Below are 16,171 nucleotides of genomic sequence, written 5' to 3'. Positions count from 1 at the left end.
AATAGAACTATATTTCATTCCTGCTAACTCCCTGCCCATGCTCCATGTTGTAGGTAATTATATGATACATAAAACTACTACTGTATGAAATCACCGCTCAGCTTATCTTATTAGGTAACACTGATTCCTGTCTCATTCTCCCAGTTTACAAAGCACTTTTGGAATATTCCTCATTCTGGCTCTGGGTCCATTCATTATGACCTAAAGTAAGATATAACAGAAAGAACCTCTGAATATTTAGGAATGGAAAGCTAAGAAGGGGCTACTTCTCTGGTCTTTTCCTACCATTTTCTGTCTTCACCTTGGGACATATGCACCTTTCAAATTATCTGGGGATTGTTCTCCATTTTTTAATTAGCTAGACATTCTGCTAGTGACACTCTTCTCTAGTCTTACATGTTAATGAAAAAAATGACCTTGATTTCTTGAGGGTGACCCCAGCAGAATGCAAACTCTAACAGACCTGGTAAAGGCTTCTGAAGTGGACTCAGATGCAGCCTGTTTCCACCCACCTGGACTATGATCTCTTCTCAAGTCTTCCCATCCTCCATTTTCTCTCACTTTCCCCCAGCTATCAAACTAATTAATCTCCCTTCTACATAGAGTTACTTGTGGTCTTCCACACTCAAAATCTTTCAGTGACTATTGTTGCCTATGCCATTCAAATTCCTTATTCTATTGTTCAGGGCTTTCTACAAATTAGTGGCACCTATTTGTTCAGTTGTTCCTCTCTTTCTTCCAGCAAAACTGGATTGGTCACCATCTCTTTAATTTCCTTTGTGTTCCTCATTTTACTCTCACTGATCTCTAACAGAATATCTTCCCTCTGGTCTCCAACAGTAAGCTTCCTACCTATCTTTTCGAATGCTAACTAATCCCTCCAAGAAGCCTTCCCAAATCCCTCCATTTAGCAAAGACTTTTCCTTTCTTTGATTCTATTTAACACTTTGCTATTGCTGCTGTTTTTCAGTTCTGCCTAGTCTCTTTGATCATATTTGAGATTTTCTTGGCAAAGAGACTAGAGTGACTTGCCATTTCCTTCTTCAGCCCTCTTTACAGAAGAGGAACTGAGGTAATCAAGGTTCAATGACTTGCCCAGGCTCATACAGCTAGTAAGTGTTTGAGGCAGGAATTCAACTCAGAAGTCTTCCTGAATTCAGGCCTGGTGCTCTATGCCCTGTGTCATCTAGCTACCCTAACACTTTGTTTACATCTCTCTTATTCATATGTATGAGCAGGAAGAATGAATTGGGCAGACCTCCATATTCTATATTCTTGCTGTATGTTATTGTATATTATGACCATTTGTGTATATGTGCTATCCTCCTATTGGGCAATAGGCACCCTGAGGACAGGGATGGGGCTTATCTAAATTCTTTTATCTACTTCCATTTCAATGCAGGTAATTACACAGGTTGATACTTAATATTCTAGTCAATCAATAAGACTTTATCAAGTATCTACTATGTTCTTAGCAACTATGGTGCTAAGTGCTAGGGATGCTAAGAAAGGCAAAAGCTTGGTCTCTGCCCTTTAGGAATTCACAATCTAATGGATTATATTAATAGTTATATATTCCTTGATAATACTATCAAAATGTAATTTCCTTGAAGGAATTCTAGATCTAATCAATTTTTGTGTGGCTCATAGCTTAACCCAGTGCCCTCTATTTGTTAAGAGCTCAATAAATGTTGGATGGATGAATGAGTGGATGGATGATTGGATGAATCAGGATGATGATGCTTCAATCATTTGCCATGCTTACATTACAGAGTATCCCATCCACCACAGATTGTTCTGCCAATTCATAATTGGGAACCTGAAGAGCCTCCCCTCAAAGAAGAAGAAGTTGGACCATTAGTGCAACATATTTATGAGGTACATTAAACATTATTCTGCACAGAGTAATGTTGTCTTAAATTCTCTTCTTTAAAAACAAAAACCCATCTCTGATGGAAGTCTAAAAAATGGCTTCATTCCAAATTCTGACCTTTGTGAATGAGTGCTTTCAAAATAGTCTATATTCTATTGCTTGTTGAGGGCTGACCTTGGAACCAGGATGACTGTGTAGACTCTGTAGCTCTGGGTAAGTACTTCACCCTGTCTGCCTCCATTCCTCATCTGTAAAATGAGCTGGAGAAGGAAATGCCCAACTGCTCTAGTATTTTTGCCTAGAAAATGCCAAAAATGGGATCATGAAGAGTCTGACCTGAGTGAAAAATAACTGAACAAGTTCCTACTGTGGTTTCAAGTCCTAGAGCTAAAAATAGCCATAGATCAGACTGAACTGTACACCTGTAGTAAAGGCTTTGACATGGTAGACAGATTTTTTTAATAGTCCTTCCCTTGTTTTGTATTGGATCTGGGAAATATAATAAGCTCATTGAACTCTGGCTCATCTTCTCTGGCACTGAGGCATTTTTTCCACATCTATTGAAGACCCCACTCTGAAGAAGACCTATATGGTTATGAGCAGACATGTGGCCTCAAAATTTTTGCAGGCTATTTATTTTTGGATTGAAATTGTGCATCTATGAGAGGTCAGATTTTCTAATTGGAAAGATGCTTAGAGAGTGAAAGTCCAACATGGTCACCATTTGTGAATGCCCCACTACTAAAAACTAAGGTTCTGTGAGTGCTTTCACAAATGATTTCTCCTGTCCTTTTCCCCCTAGAGTTTATAGCCACTTATCTTTTCCAGTACTCCAAATGAAGCCCTCATCTTCTACCTTAAGAGAGCACTTGAAGGTAACATTGACCAGATTTAACAATAAAGTCTTTTAAAATGGATTGTCTATTTACTCTATTGCGAAAGAAGAAATCCAACTCTGTCCACTGCCAGAGGGAATTGTTCTGCATGTGCCAAACTTCATGATTAAAATCAAATGGCTCTGTCCAGTCATGAGTCAAGGATCACCTAAAGCTCTTCTCCTGATAAGAAACTATTTGGACCAAGGTACCCAAGGAGAAAAGGATTGTAAGATTAAATTATGCAAATATTTCTACACTGTTTTCAGCCCTGGGGAGTACCTGAATTAGAGTCTGCCCTATGCCTTACTGAAACCATCACAAGAATCCATCTTCCAAGCAACCTGACTGGACAGGGAATAATGAGAATTTCATTGTTCTAACCCCATCAAGATCATCAGATGTTTAATGCTCATTTAATTACTCAGGATATTTTTTAAGACATCGTATCTGTGGATCTCATGAAATTTTGGTCTTGTGAATAAAAATGTTTACCTAATAAGCTAAAAGAAGAAATAGATTTTGGAATTGATCAGTGTTGTTTAAAATTATGGAAAATAAAAAAATATGAAAGTTAATGTTCAATGATTTAAAAAAAAGCCAATGAGTTCAAGTGGAGCAAACATTTTTTGTGAGCTCTTTTGCAGTCACTGAATGGAAAGATTTCTTATATTCAAAGTATACATCTCTTTATGAGATGGATATTTTCTTAGAGATTTACTGATTAAAACAAAGGGATCCCAGCTTTGGAACAAGCCCTTTAAGTGAACTGTATGAGGCCAGACTATCTTCAGTATTTGATAGATGACCATTCTTCCAGGGGGTGAAAGAGAGTATGTCACATATGGTTGCAATTCACAAGTCAGTAGTCAGGAAAGAGTAGACAGCTCAAACTAGGAAAAGCAACAAGTGAGCTTAAAAATGATACGGTTAATGTCCCAAGCCTATCTCTAAAATTAAAGTAATAAAAACAATCAAGGTAAACACCATAATTTTAGGACATGGCTAAGCTCTTGTGGACAGTGTTGAGAAAATCCATGCATGGAGTTTTGCTGATTTAAACAAGTTCTTATAGCAGCCATCAGGTCACACTGTCTATGGTACTTGGCCTCATCTAAACTGTTTACGTGATTTTTTTCTGTAGTCATATTCCAGCTGATTTTAAAAGAATGATATATACATTAAATCATGATAATCACTTTAAGCATTTCTTTGGCAGCTGCACAACATTGGACCCAGTACTATCAGTGAAACACTTCTGACTGTGGGATGGCCACATTCTGCAAAAAAGGAGTCTCTTCTATATATTTTCCATATTCAGACACTTGGGCCATTGCAGTGTCAAACAAATCCTGCCATCAACTCACTGGGAATAAAGGTAGGAAGCTATTCCTCCTAATGGTGATTTCATTATAAAAGAGTAAATTCTGGCAAGATGGTGTGGTATAATGGTTAAAGAGCTTATCACTTTAATCAATATTATGTATAAGCCATAATATCACTTTCCAGATGTCATGATGTTCTTCAAAACCAATGAACAACTATTACTATTAAAGAACTGATCTGAGAGACAAGGCTATGATGGTGTGATGAGAGCCAAAAAAAATTGTAAGAATTTGTGGGAAGTCAGAAGCTTCTCACCCAAAAAAGTCAACCCCTGAGTACTTCTTAAAGTCATAGACTGCTTGAGATCTAGCTTTTTGGATGAACTTTCAACCCAATGGCCACCGCATTATCTTTCATTATGTAAAAAGCTAAGTGATGTAAAGAAGCTTCAATGATAACAAATTCATTATTGTTACAACAAAATGACTCAGTTCTTTAATAACATTGAGCCAAAGCAAGCAGGATTTTCTAGCTTTCCTCATGCTTTGGATAGGGGTTGGCCATCTCATCCCTTCCACAACTTAAGATTCTATAATTCTTTAATTCTCCTGATATCTTTTCTAGACTATTAAAATATTTCTCTTTTATCTGGTTCTATATAACACTGAATTGTCTAACACACATACAAGTCAAAGTAAGACATCTCCAAAACTGTTGTCTGGAACAGTAGTTGTGAAATGCCTTTGACAAAGTGATTAGTTTGCTGCTTGGAGGGGAGAATGATGGGTTCGTACCACCAGCTCCAAGTGCTACTGGTGACATGAGGTAATCCCTAGAAGGCTGACTCGATGTTTTATAAGCCAAAGGATTAGTGTTTCCAGGTCTCCACCCCAATTGACAGCATTATGGAGAAGCCACAAGAGGGAGTGTTTGTAATGAAAGGAGCACCAGATCCAGACACAAAAATACCTGGGTTTGCCTAATTAACCGCGTTTAGGACTATGAGCCTCAGTTTCTTTAGGGATAATCCTAAGGGTGAGACCGGATCTCACAGAACTGTTGGATGAAAGGCTCTCTGGGAGTTTTAAAGAACTATAGAAATGCACATTTTTGTTGTTATGGTTGAAACTGATGGTTTTCTCTATCGCCAACTTGATTTTGCAAACTTCAGAACTTGACCTGGCTTCTCAAGGGGGAAGGGAAAAATTCAGTGCAACTACTTAAGAAGGCCATACTTATCTGAAAAAGAATTTTATTAATTATGGATATTTCTTTTTTTAAAAAAATGAATGAACTTCCGGGGCGGGTGGATATTCCCCTAGTAACTAGGGGACACAGGGTCTCTGTTTGAGAGGGAACATCAGGAAGAGTTTATGAAATACTAGTTCACAGTCTGGCATCCAGGTTTGCCCCCTTCTCAATGGATGGCACCATGTCATTACTCCTTATAAAAGAGGTTTTTATTTTTCCATCTCAGCCTGGCTTGGTTTCTATTTTAAAAAGAGCAGAAAGCATTAAGGCAAGAAGAGGGGTTCAGTGTTTAAGGGCTAGTGGGGCTATGGCTCTCTCTGGAGGAACAATAAAGAGGAACATTTGTAGTCCACTTAATTATCAAAAGTGCTTCTCCCCTAGAAATAGGAAAAAAATAAAATCTCCATTTCATCTTCCTTGACCCCCTTCCAAGCTCTTTATCATCTTCTAGGACAATGACTTATTATAAAACAGCTCCCCATCCAATGCCAACATGTCACTCTATCCTAAGTAACTGACCTCTTAAAGATGCCTCATTTCAGTTCTGGTCTAATGAGTCCATGAAGCTGAAGAAGAAGGTTCCTCACTCATACTTAGTTTCATGTTTGGCTTAAGGCTGATGATCTCGTATGTACCATTTCCTTGTTTAACATGCACCCCCATTGGCCTTGACATTTGCACTTCATTGCTGTTTAATGATGCTTTATTATTGTTGGGACAGGGCCTGAAGTTAACCAGCTTATTACCAAGTCTGTTTATTTCATTTAGCATCATAAGTCGACCTTCAGCCTCTTTAGTACTAATCCTGACCTTTTCTTTAGATTCTAGAAGGCTACAATCACCACCAAACGAACCTCCCATTGGACATTACACCCCGGAATAGTCTCAATATGATTTGATATGGAAGTAACATTCTAATTCTTTTTTCAACAAATACTCATTAAATCCCTTGGAATAAGGGTGGAAAATCAAACAGTTCCTACACTAAAGGAAATTTTAGTCTATTGGGAGGGAGATAAACCTATGCCAGTGATTCTAGTATAGCCTAAATTGTGATGAGTAAATAGGAGACGAGAGAAGGTGAGATCATTTCACAGAATCACAGAACCGAATTTCAGCCCAAAAGGGTTATCAGCACAACTATATTTGAACTTCTAGTTGAATGAGAAGGGTGTTGTTGGCTTTGAGTTCAGAGGATCTTGACAAAGATCTGACAGTTGACTTTTGCTTCCTAATCTGTGAAATGAGGATATTGGAAGAGATGACCTCTGAGGCCCTTCCCAGATAACTGTGATTCTAGTGATTGTTCTCTATAGTATGTCCGGCTAGGAAAGCTTAAAACTCCACTAAGACTTAAGCTTTCATGGCTTCAAAGTATATACTAAGTCTTTTGGAATAATGAAATTAATATATTGTAATAGTATATCAGTGAATAATGAAAAACAACAGGTTTCCTTTGAAAGAAAATTTAGACTTGGTTCAAGGAAGAACCATTCAGCGGTTAAAACTATACTTAATTGGACAGCATTCTCTGGGAGGGGGCAGGTTGTTCGTGTTGGAAGGTCAGCTCTCCATAGAAAGGTTAGTCTACCTCTTATTGGGCATTGTTGTGGGAGGAGCACTTTTAACAGATATGGATTAAGCTAGGTTCCTTGCATCACTGAGATTTTGTGATGTGTGAAATAAAAACATGAGGCACATGAATAAAAATATCACCTTCTTTCTTTAATATTTCAGTTCATCTGAATGAATTTGTCGTGCTTTTAAGGCAGCTGCATGAAGCTCCAAGTCCATTGTGACAGGGATAGGAAATTCCTTGTATGGATGCCTTATGGAAAGATTTGTTTTGTTCTCTACAGTCTCATGCAAATCACAAAGGCCTTTTTCATCCTCTGTAGTATAACCACTGCTAATCAAAGCAATTCTCGAGTCAGAGAATTAGATCTGAAAGGAGCCCAGAGATCAGCTAGCCTAGTCTCCTCATTGTTCATCTGGGGATACTGAGATCCAAAGAAGAGAAAGGATCATTCAACCTCATTCAAGTATTAGATAGTAGAGATGTATTTGAATTTGGATTTTCTGATTCAAGATACAGTGGTGGGTTTTTTTCTCCCACAATATTTTTTTAAAGAATTTTTGCATTTTATTGAATTCTATAAAAAAGAGAAAGAATCCTAAATTGCCCAACCATCCTTTGACCTAGATAAATATAACACAAAGTGAGTCATTTTTAGACATATGATTACAATTAAATCCTCTTCAGGATGTTGTATCTCGCCCCTCTTCTAGTTGCAAACATTTGAAATGTGAACATCTGTAAATATGAATATTAGACAATGTTGGTATGTCCTTTTCTCAGTGCTCACATGCACACACACACACACACACGCACACACACACACGCACACTTATACTCTTTGTAGTTATTTCCTGTTCTACCATCTATGGAATAAAGATGTCCCCAGCTGGCAGCACCACCTGGTGTTTGGCACAGAGAACCATCTGGCCCCACATCTCTGCCACTCATCATTTATTTACCTGGTGAGAGATGGTGATACACAGGCTCTCCAGAAGCATTTGCTATTTTTCATTCTTCACAGCCCAGTGAATACCTCAGATTTCTCTGTTCACAAATGCATCATGGAAATCTTCCTCACTCACCCCTTTCTTATCCCATCTCTCTTCCAATTTTGCCCTTTCCTTCAGGAAGACTCTCTGTCTTTGTCTCTGTCTCTCTATCTTTTTGTCTCTCTTTGCCTGACTCCCCCTTCCTCCTTCTCTCTCTATCTCTCTTTTGCTCTTTGACTTTCTCCCTTCTTCTTCTTCTTCTTCTTCTGCTGCTGCTGCTTCTCCTTCTGTTTCTTCTCCTTCTGCTTCTTCTTCTTCTGCTGCTGCTGCTTCTCCTTCTGTTTCTTCTCCTTCTCCTTCTTCTCCTTCTTCTGCTTCTTCTTCTTCTTCTTCTTTTTCTTCTTCTTCTTCTCCTCCTCCTCCTCCTCCTTCTCCTTCTGCTTCTTCTTCTTCTACTTCTACTTCTCCTCCTCCTTCTTCTTCCTCTTCTTCTTCTTCTTCTTCTTCTTCTTCTTCTTCTTTTGCTTCTGCTTCTGCTTCTTCTTCTTATGCTGCTGCTGCTTCTCCTTCTCCTTCTGTTTCTGCTTCTTCTTCTTCTCCTTCTTCTGTTTCTTCTCCTTGTCCTTCTTCTCCTTCTGTTTCTTCTCCTTGTCCTTCTTCTCCTTCTGCTTCTTCTACTTCTGCTTCTTCTTTTTCTACTTCTGCTTCTTCTTCTCTTTCTTCTTCTTCTCTTTCTTCTTCTTCTTCTCTTCCTTCTGTTTCTTCTCCTCCTCCTCCTCCTTCTTCTTCTCCTCCTTCTTCTTCTCCTTCTCCTTCTTCTGCTTCTTCTTCTCCTTCTGTTTCTTCTCCTTCTCATTCTTCTCCTCCTCTTCCTCCTTCTTCTTCTCATTCTTCTTCTTCTCCTCCTTCTGTTTCTTCTCCTTCTCCTTCTCCTTCTTCTCCTTCTTCTCCTTCTTCTTCTTATTCTCCTTCTCCTTGTTTCTTCTCCTTCTCCTTGTTTCTTCTCCTTCTTCTGTTTCTTCTTCTTCTTCTTCTCCTTCTTCTGCTTCTGCTTCTTCTTCCTTCTCCTCTCTCTCTTTCTCTTTCTCTCTCTCTCTCTCTCTCTCTCTCTCTCTCTCTCTCTCTCTTTGTCACTGTATCTCTCTCCACCTCACTCCTTCCTTCCTTCCTTCCCTCCCTCTCTTTCTCCCCTCTCCATCTTTCCTTTTCTCTCTCCCCTTCTTCATCTGTCTTTCACTCTTTCTTTCTCTATCCCTTTTTATCTTTCTCTTTCCCCTCTCCCCCAATCTGCCTCCTTTCTGCTTCTCTCTCTTTCCCATTTCTCTCTCCCTCCTCCTTTCCCTTACTCTTTCCCTCTTTTCCTTCTCTTTCTTTGTGTCTCTCTCATCTTCTTCCCTCTCCCTTTCTTTTCTCTCCCCTTTCTTCTCAAAGAGAAGTTAACATTAAAGGAAAAGCAGAACACATATACTTTCCTAACAGGATTCATTCAAGGATAATATTTCAAAGAAATCAACCCTTTGAAGTCTTTGAAAAGTATTCATATTTCTCTTAATTCTTACAAGCACCTTGCTTTTCTCTAATTTATCTTGCTTTCCTCAGGTTTCACATTTGAAATACATTTTTTTTAGCTTTTTGCAAGACAAATGGGGTTAAATGGCTTTCCCAAGGCTACACAGCTAGGTAATTATTAAGTGTCTGAAACCGGATTTGAACCCAGGTACTCCTGACTCCAAGGCCAGTGCTTTATCCTCTACGCCACCTAGCCGCCCCCTGAAATACATTTTACAAACAAAATTATATTTACAAATCCTTACCCAACACTATTGTTTTCTGTTTTACTTAATTATCAATATTAAGTGAGAACTGTTTGTCTATGATTTTTCTGTTGCAAATGTATGACATTTTAACTCCATTATGGATTAAATAGGTTTATGTGAGTACACTTGGAAAGCATTCATAATGGCCATGATTTATATTATTATTTCTAAGAAAAACTCCTCTCTGAGCTTCTAATAACTGACTTAGAAACAAACATTTACAAGTTGAAAGCTATGTTCTAACTGTTACTGTTGTATTTATCCAAGCAACAGAGTCAAGTCAGATCAGGACAAAGGTCTAGATGCTGAAATGCTTACTATAGACTTTGTACTAGTTAAGCCAAGGTACTAACCAACCCCATTTTCACTGAAGTATAAGAAGAAGTATTTCAATTGCTTCTGTCAGGCATATATCTACTACCAAGGACCCTTCTCACAGAAACCATTTTGTATTCATTTTATTTTACCTAAATATATACATGATTTCCCCCAATAGACTGTAAGCTACTTGAGGGCAGGGCATATATCTTCCACCCAAGAATCTTAATTGTTGATCAGTGAGACAAAGGGTAAAACAAAAAGCATCGCTAGTATCAGTATGTCCAATGCCCAAAGAAGGAGCAAGATAAACAAAGATACATAGAGTAAATATCCCCCCCCCAAAAAAAGCCATGGAACTTTTGCCCAATGGCTAGAATTATGATTATTCTTTGTAAGTTGGAAGTGAAAGCCCTTTTAGTTACTAGGAATCATGGAAATTTGTTCAGCCTGTTTTATGATTGCATTTCAACCCTCTATCTCTGGACAATGAGACAGAGAAAATAAATGGCTAGATGATGACAGGCAGCAGCAGCAGTAGGAACACAGGGGATGAGAATTCTGCCTCAGGTTATCCTACTCATTTTTATGGTTTGACTCCCTCAAAATATTCTATTTCAAATTTTCTTCCCTTCCTTTTATCAGGTTCCTGATTTGATTGTTTGACTTTTGTCTTCTAAACCTGGCATAGTGAGCAAATTTCCTTACAAATGTAGTTGAGGCCAAGGATAATGGATTTGATGAGGTGTGGTCTTCATAGTCTACTGCCTTAGACTTTTGTAAGCGTTCCATTGTCTACAACATTAAGGCCAATTTATTAAATGTAATTAGTTCCAGAGCTTTCTTGGCATAAAATTTTAAAATTGAGTCAATTATATCTCAAAATAACTAAATTTAGTTTTTAAAATAAATCCTCTCCAACTACTGTATTTTTGTAGTCGAAGTGTCCTTAGTCTTAATTTTCAAGTCATTCAAATGTGTTAAAAATTTCAAGAAATGTTTCAAGAAATATAACCCTATTGAGGAACAGAAAGAACAAAAAGAATAATAAGGAAAGAGTTTGGGAAAGAGGGAAATTAAAAATAGCCCAGATTGAGATTCAGGAAAAGAAAAGAATATGGAAAGTGACATTCTGTAAACAAGAGAAGAAGACAAATGGTGAACCATAATTTAACCCATGTTGTGATCACAAAATCAAATTCCTGTCCCAAACATTCCCCCAGAAACACATCCTGAGTTAAAATTCTCTGTAAGTGACTCCACTAAGATAAAGAAAACAAGGGAATAAAGAACTTGGCCTATGATGGATTCATGAGAGAAGAGCCTCTTAAGCAAGACCAATCCCCAAAGAGGGTTAATTAAACATAAGATTGCAAATTTAAAGCTGGAACAGACTTTAGAAGAAATGGAATCCACCCCTCTCATTTTTGATATGAGAAAATTGAAGCATAGAACAGTTAAGTGAGTTGTCCAGTAGCAGTAAAGGTCTGAAGTTCAGTTTTGAACCCTAGTCTTCTTACCTCCAGGTCTAGCTCCTTTTTTCATTATTCTATACTGCTTTGTAAATAACTACATAGTACAACTATGGAAGGGGGAGGCACAAGGACACATATTGCATTTTGAGAAGCATGATTTTTCTTGAAAATATATTTCAGTACTTTATTCCATTTGTGATCTCATGGATGTTCATACTTTGCCACCCTCATTAACTGTGGCAGTCAAATCGATTCACTTCTTTTTGTTTTATTTTGTTTTGCTTTTTGCAAGGCAATGGGATTAAGTGACTTGCCCAAGGTCTCACACAGCTAAGAAATTATTAAGGGTCTGAGTCTTGATTTGAACTTAGGTCCTTTTTTTTTTTCTATTTTTGTTTTTAGTTTTTGCAAGGCGATGGGGTTAAGTGGCTTGCCCAAGGCCACACAGCTAGGTCATTATTAAGTGTCTGAGGCCAGATTTGTATTGTCAGGTATTCCTGACTCCAGGGCCAGTGCTCTATCTATTGTACCACCTAGCTGCCCCGAACTTAGGTCCTTTTGACTCCAGGGTCAGTGCTGTATCCGCTATGCCACCTAGTTGCCCCCAGATTGGTTCAATTCTGACATTTTAAAAGAAGTTATTATATGTAAGATACCATTAAGCACTGGAAGTGAAAAGTAAGAAAATTCCTGCTCTTCAGGAACTTACCATCCCACTGAAGGCCTGTACACTGACAATTACTAAGTAATTTGAAGAGGAAAAAAGCTAGGTGAATCAGGAAGAACCTATCCCATCTGTAGCTTCTCATATTGTCTGATTTATAACTATCTCTTCCAGTAAATCCTCTAATATATATAGGATATTATCAAGCATGTTCTTCCTCAGATTTTATAATACTTCATGGATACCAGGGTAGCATCTGGCCTTTCCATTGGTTATGCCCAATTGACCCCATTACCACCTCATATCCTTATGTAGTTATACCTGGTCAATGACTATTCTTGTTGCATTTTTTTTTTGGTATCATTGCTTATAACATGCTGAAGCTTACTAACATCCATGATACATCTTTCCATTACCCTTTTGCTCACTGGCAACTTTGATTCTTGTGAGATCATTGGATTCCATGATTTATAGTCATATGGAATCACTAAGATTCTTTTGATATTTTAAAAGATGAGTGTTTATAATAAGAAGTAACTTGAAATTGTTGAAAGTTCTGTGCACTTTTCCAAATCTAGTGATCTAGTCTGTTCTCCACCTATTCAATTCTTGGTTCACCTCATTGCTCATCAGCAGAGCCTATCCAAGATGTGACTATTGATAGACAAGTCCAGGCTGCCCACACAGTATCATCTCACAATCTGGACAATATGGAATTTTCATATATCTGGTTGAACCTGTGAGGATTGCCAGGCTGATCTCATTAGAATGATTGTATCTCATCTAGGAATCCTCTCATGTTTAGGTCTTCATACAATCAGTGCAGTAGCATTTTTAAGAGAATCTAGAAACCCTTACCATCTTGAAAGAACTTTGCAATAAGGCATGTTTAATGATACTAGTGATCACCAAAAACCTCCTCTGAAGGAAGCCTCATTGTGACTTGGAGTTGATCTTGGGTTCTTTAAGACTATATCAGAAGAGAGACCTTTCTAGTTGCTTCCACCAATCCAGAAAAGCTTCAAGTACAATATTAGTCATAGCCTACATCTACTGTTCAAGGGATAGCTTAGCTGCATAAAGAGGCTTTCCTCCAGAAGGTTGCCCTCTAGGAGATGAATTCTTTGCCTTGAAAATGGCAGTAAAATGGATTATAGGGCACAAATTTGTCCTCATTCAACGGCAGCCCCACTTCTATTCTTGGAGAAATGGTGGCTTCGCAGTGGAAGAGACCATCTATAACATATTACTGGACTAATATAACCACATCTGTATTGAATATTGAGTATGTATATGTGTTATGTATATGTGTTCTTGGAACCAGAAGCTATAAAAAAATTGACAATTGAAAGGAAGAATAGTTTACAGATTCCCCTTAGAAAAAATGAATAAAGAAATGAGCTCATAGCATCAGTGGCAATTGACCTAGAGCTGGAGGGCGACCTCAGAGGTTCACCCAGTACAGTTCCTTACAGCTGGGTAAACTGAGACCCAAAGTAATGAGGCAGAATCATCTTTTTCCTGAACCCCAAAGCAAAACAAACCAACAAAAAATAGAATAATGATAAACAAACACAGCATCATGAAGAAATTGCTGTTTATATAGTAACATCTGTTACAAGCATTTGAGGAAGCAAAAGCTTCTATGACATACTTGATGAAATCTTCCAAACCAAGTCATCTTATATTTTGATACTTGATTCATTAAATTCAGTTGTCTCAGTCCTTTCCTACTTTTCATGACCCTGTTTTGGATTTACTTGGCAAAGATGCTGGTACACTTTGCCATTACTAAGGCAAGCCAGATCGATTGACATGCCCAGGATCATTAGAGCTAGTAAGCAGATTAAAATTCATGAAGATGATTCTATACAATAAGCCATCAGACTGGCCTGATACTTGATTGCTTTAATATAAAAAAAATGGGCATTGTTAATTCAATATTTTACGGAGAGTTTCTATTGGGTCACACAGGTAGAGTCAAAGGGCCAGTAACCAGGTAGCAGTTTCTTAATTATTTTCTTTTCAAGGAACCAATTTGAAAATCCTTGGAACTCCATTTTGCTGAAGTTCAAGCAGAGAATATATAGATGCATTTTGGGGGCTTGAGTGATCTTCCCCACCATTCAGGCCAATACAACACATTTTGTTGTTTACAATCACTTGCGATCATCCAAGCAGAAGTCCTATGGGAATAGTTAAATTGATTGTATAAGCTTGGGGATACCTTATTGTTGTATAGTACAGAACAGAACGAGACTTGGATACCATGTAGTTTATACTGATACACTTCACTTAACACAGGCAAATGCAGGTCATGATTGACAGATGACTTCTGCTATTTTGTTTTCATCTTTTTCCAGTCTGTGGAAAGAATCTCTAGAAACTAAATCATTATTATTAAATTCATTATACATATAATAATCAGCATGAAAACCATAACTCTTCACAGGCATAAAGGAAGGTTACTACCTTCTGGATCTGAAAATATCATTTGGCTTAAGAAAGAAAAGACCCTAAAACCCTATATTATGAAATCTTCCTGGAAGAAGAAACTAGATAGTTTTGCATAGGACACTCACCAAAACAAACTTTTTTTTTTTTTTTTTTTTTTTTTTTTTTTTAGTTTTTGCAAGGCAATGGAGTTAAGTGTTTTGCCCAAGGCCACACAGCTAGGTAATTATTAAGTGTCTGAGGCTGAATTTGAACTCAAGTACTACTGACTCCAAGGCCAGTACTCTATCCACTGCGCCACCTCGCTGCCCCCAAAACAAACTTTTACCAGAAAAGAAATTGAGCACATCATAAGAAGAAATCAAAGGATACCAACTCTGGCATCTTTTCAGTCTCTTGTCTAAATATAATTAGACTATCAAATGCTTAGAGTCAAGGTCAGAATCAAGATCCAATAAGAAGAAAGGATAAGAATAAGAAGACTTTCTGTGCAATTAATATATAGAGATAATTCAGATCTATTAAACAAGCACTTTACTTAGAAAAATGAAAATTAATTTAAAAAAATAATGGCATTGATTGTGATTATCAACATTGAAGTTTAATCATTTTTAAAAAACACAATAAAGAGACCAAAAGAACACCTCAGCTTCCAAGCACTTACTCTCAATGCCAAAGTAAAATATATTGGTGTCAAAATTTGCCAAGCACTATAGAGGATGCTGAGCAATTATAAATGGCATGTTTAATTTAATTGTGAAAAACAGAAGTGAAAATGAACCTGAAGAAAGTTTATCATGAAACTCAACTAAGTCCAATCATCTCAAGATTATTTATGAATGAAAATAAGAATAGAAAATTAAAAGATATGAATAAATGAAATTATTGACATTTCTTGAGTGATTTATTATCTTCATAGATGACTAAGGAGTTAAGCTCAATTCGACAAATATGTATTAAGAAATGTGCACGACCCCATTATTCCTGTTGCTAAATTAAGCAATTTTTGCCCTCCAGGATCTCACATTATATTACAGGAAGATGGAAGTGAGGTGCTCCAACAAGTATATAAGTATAATTCAAAGTAATTTGAATTTGAAATTTGAAAAATTATTCTTATCATATATATTATGATAATAATAATTTGGAAAAGCAGTAACAACTTGAAGGAGGAGTATAGGGGACAAGTCTGGGAAAACTTTAGGAAGAACAAGAAACCCGAGTTGACCCTTGAAGACAAGCATTCTGGGATTCAGCAACTTTAAGATTAGGAAGGATTTAATGAACACACAGTGGCAGGAGATGGAATGTTGTAAATAAATTACTACCCATACAAATGCCTACTTTCTCTATAAAATCATTATGAAAACGGTACATTAAATGTACCATTGTTGAAAATATGAAAAGGTGACAAGTACATAGCAGAACACATAACCCCATTATTCTTGTTTATTGATTACTCTAACCAAATTTTTAGACAAGTAGCCTTGGACTTTGTAAAACAAAATACAACTTTAAAAAAATCTCCTCCAAAAAAGTCTCTCCTGGGT

The 16,171-nt window shown here is 37.3% G+C and overlaps 1 protein-coding gene across 1 annotated transcript in view; it reads left to right on the top strand.

The window, feature by feature from the left end:
* Window positions 1-16,171, top strand: part of ITGA8 (integrin subunit alpha 8) — a 205,931-nt gene that overhangs the window by 146,500 nt on the left and 43,260 nt on the right. The window contains exons 24-25 of the mRNA XM_074192923.1: window positions 1,773-1,878; window positions 3,968-4,126. Of these exons, the coding sequence (XP_074049024.1) occupies window positions 1,773-1,878; window positions 3,968-4,126 (265 nt within the window). The remainder of the gene's footprint in view (window positions 1-1,772; window positions 1,879-3,967; window positions 4,127-16,171) is intronic.

Source organism: Macrotis lagotis, chromosome 7, assembly GCF_037893015.1.
Source record: "Macrotis lagotis isolate mMagLag1 chromosome 7, bilby.v1.9.chrom.fasta, whole genome shotgun sequence".
NCBI classification, from domain to species: Eukaryota; Metazoa; Chordata; class Mammalia; order Peramelemorphia; family Peramelidae; genus Macrotis; species Macrotis lagotis.
The sequence above is the reverse complement of the archived record's forward strand: the minus strand, read 5'-3'. Positions and strand labels throughout refer to the sequence as shown.